At 33.0% G+C, this 6,379-nt stretch overlaps 1 protein-coding gene across 2 annotated transcripts; it reads right to left on the reverse strand.

Moving 5' to 3' along the window:
• Positions 1-2,698: 2,698 nt before the first annotated feature.
• Positions 2,699-4,911, reverse strand: LOC122298468 (piriformospora indica-insensitive protein 2-like). 2 transcript variants are annotated; one of them, XM_043108220.1, is made up of 3 exons: positions 4,692-4,911; positions 4,186-4,290; positions 2,699-3,995 (listed from the first exon to the last, which is right to left on the reverse strand). In XM_043108220.1, the coding sequence occupies exons 2-3, from the start codon at positions 4,237-4,239 to the stop codon at positions 2,775-2,777; spliced, it is 1,275 nt and encodes a 424-aa protein (XP_042964154.1). In that variant the 5' UTR covers positions 4,240-4,290; positions 4,692-4,911; the 3' UTR covers positions 2,699-2,774. The 2 variants fall into 2 exon arrangements, with proteins under 2 accessions (XP_042964154.1, XP_042964153.1); XM_043108219.1 differs by having other exon boundaries at positions 4,186-4,911.
• Positions 4,912-6,379: the final 1,468 nt, after the last annotated feature.

Below are 6,379 nucleotides of genomic sequence, written 5' to 3' on the forward strand. Positions count from 1 at the left end.
TCAATGCCCTTAAGGCTTTATTTCTTTTCTCTTTTTCCTTCTCTAGCCGCACACTACTTCTTTCTTCTCTTCTTTAGTTTTCGTTTCTCCATTCTCTTGAGCCAATTGCTTCATTTTCTCATTTCTTTCATTTTTCATCTGGTTTTATTTTTGGTTCTTCACTGATGTGTCGTTCGTGCTTGGAGTTGGATGTTGGTGTTGCTGAAGGTGCTCAATGGTGTGGGTGGTTTGCTTGTTGACACAGTGGCTTGGCTTCTCATATGGTGGCTCCTTATAGTGTTCTTCTGGATGTTTCAACCATGGTGGGATTTTGAACGTGGGGTTGTGACTGCTCTGTTTTGGGTGAAGGAATTGAAAACAGAGTTGTTGTCATTTTGCCGTGTCCTTGGGTCTTGTTTTGTGTCTTTTGGTTTGCGTGGGATTGCCATTTGCGGTTTGGGCCATTTCTATGGTGAAGAGGAGGGCTACGGTGGTTGGGCTAGCTCACAGTGGGGGAAGGTTAAAAACTTTGTTTCGGGTGGCTAGAACATAGGTGTAGTGGGTTGGTGGCTCACGAGTTGGTTGGGTGCCGATGAAGATGGTTGTTGCTTGAACGTGGGACTGGGGAGTGGCGTCGGTTTTAAGTGGAGGGCTTGCTCATGGCAGTGGGTGGCGGTAGCTATCGAAACCAAATAGAGTTAATTGAAACCAAGAAAATTTAATAGAAAAACAAGAAAATTGGATGAAAAATAAGAATTTTTGTTATATAGCCACTTATATAATAGAGTAGATATATAAATGCATGCATGATCTCTTTGAATGCTATGAAGAAATTCATGAACTTAACTCTTCTCACAAAACCAGTTCAAAGAGAGTTATTTGTTCTAATCTTATAAACATGCTCAAAATCTTGTCCACAGGTAATGTGAGATTTATTCCTCAATACCTTCCCTCACATGCAAGTTAGTGTTTTTTTTTTTTTTTTAACTTTGTCACGAGGTAAGTAGTGTGGGCTCCCATTCGTTATGTGGCAGGTTCTGATACTATGAAGAAATTTACGAGCCTAACTCTTATCATAAAATCGGTTCAAAGAAAGAGGTTTGTTCCAACTTTATAAACATACCTAAAACCTTATCTACATGCAATATAAGATTTATTCCTTAACACCTTGAAACACTTACAAGCTTCACTCCTTTCACTCCCAATCTTGATGGGTTTTCACTCTTTGATGAGGCTGATGAATGAGATCAACCTTTTGCTTTAGCTCAAAAGCATGAGCACGTTTTAATTTTCTCAATTTTTGCCTCCAAACCCTTCATAGTCTGCTCGTAGCTCTCTAACTTCTTCTGTCCCATTTTGTCCTATATTTTGGCTTAAACCAATTCTCAGTTAAGAAAGAGGGTCTGATCACTTTTAGAGTCATACTGTAATACTTCATTTGTTTCACATCCCCGGATCATGTGAGAAGATGTTAATGAAAATATTGTTAACTATGATTGAATAATTTGTTAGCCATGAATATGTAGCAGAGCATTTGTTAACTTTTAGAAAATTTGAGAGAGAGAGAGGCATATTTAGAAAGGTGACCACCCAAATAAGGCTACATATAGGTTACGTACATGCACTGTTACGTACTTTTTATAAATTTTATTGATGTGATTGGTCAAAATAATTATTTTATATTAAAAAAAGTAATACAGCCAATCACATTAATAGAATACAAAAAAAAAAATACAAATGTAACTGTAATGTTTGTTTCTCTTATAATGATAAAATCAGTTCCTTGATTTTAGTCTTGTTTCAATTTTAGCCCATTTCCAAAATTACTTTTCGAGTAGTGCTACAAGTCATTACACTTATAGTATCTTTATTCTTTATCACCATTAAATTATCTTTCATTAAAAAAAAAAAAATAAGGATTGATCAAAAGTTGATAGACAAAGCTACGTACCTCGTCTCACACTTGGAAGTGAGATGTAAGTATGGTCTTTTACTATTTATTTACAACAAAATTATAAAATAGCTATAAATTTATTATTTTCCATTAATTATATATGCCATCGTAAATTAGTTCCATAAATGGTCGTAAATTAGTTCCATAAATGTTTGTACGAATTTCTAACCATCATTGCTTAGAGCATTTTCATTGAATTCCTTATAATTTTTCTTAAAATTTAACTAAAAAATACACTTTCAAAATTTTTTTCTTAAATTTTACTTATTTTTTAAAAACTTCGTACATCTCATTTCCTATTCTTTCTATATTGTATTAAAATAATATTTTATTATTATTTATTTATTATTATTTCTACTATTTTATTTTACATCTTTAATTACTCCCTATAAAATATATATAAAAAATGATTTAAAAGATAAACAGTAACTCCTTAAAATATAGAAAGTTACTGTTCATATCTTAAACTTATCGATCCCTTAAAGTAAGGAACGGGAATAAATTTGGCCGAGAAAATCCCAAATGTTAATCCTAAAATTTAGGAAAAAGCAACCTTTAAGACACCGAATACTCTTAGTCCTCTAAAGACTGGATAAGCTACTAATAAAAAGAAGTTATTTACCCCCAAATATATATTTATATGTATATTTAAAATTTTGATGGGATTTTAGAACATTTCAAGCCATTAATTTCTTGGATATCATGCAGTATATCATGAATTTTTATTTTTATTTTTATTTTTCAAAATTTCAGATGGAGCAAATATTGTGGCATTCAACAGTGATATTCAAGTTAGTATAAAATAATACAATTACACACACCTATACCAGCTATCAGAGAATTACAAAAATCCCATATACAATACAACAAAGAAAGGCCACCACAATCCATTCAACCTGCAGCCTGAACCTCCCAAAGAAGCTGCAAATATTAGGTGATTCTGATTCCAGTTTCCCTGATCAGTTCTCATCTTGGCATTTGGAATTCTATCAGAAGTGGTAACAGTTTCTTGGTCACATGATTTTACCCCATAAGGAACACTGCTCTTTGGCGACATTAATTCAGCCTGGTGACATAAATTCGGATTGTTCCAAACTCCAAAACGCTTTCCAATTTTCCTATAAAACCATTCTGGGAATTCAAGTTTCCCTGTCAAGTTGTTTCCATTAAGGTAAAGAGAACTAATACATGGTAAAGATGCCAGCCTCGGAGAGAGATTTCCTGAAAGATTGTTGTTGTTGAGCCCCAAAAATCTTAGCCTTTTCATTTCTGTCATGGACTCTGGGATTTTCCCTGTCAAACCCACGTAAGAAAGATCTAAAAATTCCAAGTTCTGCAGATTTTGCCACTGGATTCCATTGAGATCACCCCCTAGTGGGTTGTTGGAAATCACCAACTCTTTTAAGGAAACCATTTCTTCAAGTGACGGAGTCAAACCCCCAGAAAGATTATTTCTCCGTAGGTCCAAGACTGTGAGATTCCCCAGGCTTCCAATTTCAGTTGGCAGCTCTCCCTCTAACATATTGTAACTTAAATCAAGCTTGAGGAGTGAAGTCAAATTCCCAAAACTCAAAGGCAATATTCCAGATAGATTATTCCTGCTAAAGTCAAGAATTAAGAGCTGGGTGAGCCCTCCATAACTTGCTGGAATCTGACCCAAAAACTGGTTGCCACCAAGGTCCAGTCTCCTCAACGACACTAAATTGCCTATCTCTGGAGGAAGTTCACCTGTCAATCCATTTTCTAGCAGCACTAGAGATTGAAGCTTTTTGAGGTAGCCAATGGAGTTGGGAATTGCTCCAATGAGACCAGGGTTTGATCGAAATTCCAAGGATTCTAAACTGTTTGTGAACTTTTCCCAGTTTGAAATGGGGATACTTGCTGGGTTTTGGTGCGGTGAAAAGAAGCAATTGAAGAATGAGAGTGCCCTCAAGTGCTCGAGCATGAATAAATGATGCGAGAATTTGGCTCCTCTACTACACTGGAGAGAGTTTTCATAAACTGGTCCAATGTTTATCGCACTAACATACCAAAATCCATTGTAAAGATCACAGGAAACTCCCTGTACAAGAATATTACTGTCCCAATCAAATTTTAATGGAAAGGATAATTCAAAACGAAAATATAAATACATATACTAATTAATTACTGATATTCTATACAGCCTAAACCTCTTGCATGCATATTTCATGAAAAAATTTGCGCATCAGTTAATGATCTTAATTTTTTGTTAGGGGATTATAAGTTCGTACCTGTATTGGCGTCCATCCACAAGGGTCTGGATACAGATCTGAGCCATTCCACATCTTCCCCACAAAACCTTGAATGGCAGAATAGAGGGCTTCTTTCTCTTGTTTCTGCATTGGAGCAATTGAAATTGTAGTCATGTAGTCTTCCTGGCCTTCAGTACGCAAAACAAACAAGCTGCCAACGAAGACAAATCCAAGAACCATTTGAACTGTCGAAATGGAATTCTCCAATTTCGCCATTAATTCCAAGACAGAAAAAAAGAACTTGAAAAGGAATAAAAAAGAACAAAACCCAGTTCTAATCTAAAAGGCTGCTCAAGAATTCTGAACAAAGCAGGAGACTGCGAAGAAATTAGAAAGTTTGGATGCTATAATCAGTCGATGTACGGGAAAGAATGCAAACACTCAAGAAAACACATGGAGGAGCTTGAAATCTGCCTTGTGCTATATGCTAATTAATTACTACTGCTCATCAACAAATAGTACTCGGAAAACAACGACGTACGTACGTCTTTGAAAGCCAATTAACAGAACAAAAGTACATGAAACACTGCTCGAGGCTGGGGAAAAAAAGTAGCAACAATGATGGCAATAACTTTAATAATAAGACGGCTATAGGATTGTAGGGAAGGAAGAAGCTGTTGGCTGAAAGCTTTTAAACGAGATTCCTAGACAATACGATCGATCTCGCGCGTACAAAGTGATCTGTCGTGCATCTTGTGAGCCTGCATGTGCATTTGTTTTATCTTTTATGTGAGGCATTAATTATATACAGAAGTCTTGGGATGGTCGCTTTTAAATGCCATCATATATAAATATGAAATGCTAAAATGTAGTTATTTTAAAAATAGAATAAGATTTATTATTTTTCATGTAAATTTTATATTCATTTATTTTTTTTAAAGTGATTATACGGCACTTATAAATTCACGATTGTAACTATCATTTCTCTTATCTAACTTATTAGAAATTTGGGTAATAAGTTTTTATTCGAATGTTAAGATTTCTATGGATAGATTTATAAATCGGAACATAACTATTTTCAAACTAATTTCCTATTATTTACAACCTATTTACTATTATTTATATGGGATGATCTGAGATATTCATAGTGTCTAAACAAAGTCTAAGGGGATATTTGAAAATAATTTTTATTTCATCTCATCTTATTTTATCTGATCATTTCATCTTATTATATTTACAAACATCACTCAAACACAAATAATTTCAAATTAATCGTTATAACTTTTCCAAAGTTTCAAACAAAAAATAAAAAAAATTATATTTTTTTAAATCCTAAAAAAAAATTATATTAAAAAGATTATATTATAACAATATTTTAATTTTATAATATTTTTTTATCTAACTTTTTTTTTTCTCATTTCCCAAAATCAAAAAAATACTTAACTCAAACCATCTCACTACTATTCACAAACCATTTTACTACTATTCACAAAATTCTCATTTCATCTCATTCCCTAACCATTCCCCAAGTCTTAAAATTCTGAGCATCTAATTAAGGTGTAGTTTGGATAGTGAGATAAGGTAAAATGGTTTTAGATGAAATTTGAAAGTTGAATAAAATATTGTTAGAATATTATTTTTTAACATTATTATTATTTTAAAATTTGAAAAAGTTGAATTGCTTATTATATTTTGTGTTAGAATTTAAAATAGTTATAATAATTAGATAAGATGAGGTGAGATGAAATCGTTTCTGTATCCAAACTAAGCCTAATCGCATAAAGAGACGTTGGACCTAACCATAAATATTGTATTAGATTTAATAAAAGACTTCCTTAGAATTATGTCTCATTATTGCAGTAGTCTTGGTAGATTACTTCTAGCTTAGAAAGCCCAAGACTATCCTAGCTAATCTATCACCATTATTTGATCTAAAAATAATTGATGAAAATTGACTTGGGGAAAGCACTATTATTTGGGAAATTATAAGTTTCGATTCAATCCACAATAATTACAATTTTCACATCAATAATTTTTCTCACCCTTTTTTTGCAACTATTTATATGCATGGTTGGAGATTTTAAAGAAACATGATTCCTTTACATATATAGCTAGCAATAAACCATCATTAGGTTTGTAATAATTATTGTGTATTTATTAAAGTCATGACCTATTTATTTTTCTTTTTTCTTTTTTGTTTGTTTGCCAAATCATGAACATGTAAAAACAGCCA

This window comes from Carya illinoinensis, chromosome 16 (assembly GCF_018687715.1).
Source record: "Carya illinoinensis cultivar Pawnee chromosome 16, C.illinoinensisPawnee_v1, whole genome shotgun sequence".
Taxonomy (NCBI): Eukaryota; Viridiplantae; Streptophyta; class Magnoliopsida; order Fagales; family Juglandaceae; genus Carya; species Carya illinoinensis.

Bases quoted from the DNA above. Each gene is read 5' to 3' on its own strand.
- LOC122298468 (XM_043108219.1), bottom strand. From the start codon at position 4,422: ATGGCGAAATTGGAGAATTCCATTTCGACAGTTCAAATGGTTCTTGGA. The intron at 3,996-4,185 runs GTACGAACTTAT...ATTCTTGTACAG, and splicing joins GTGGATGGACGCCAATACAG to GGAGTTTCCTGTGATCTTTA.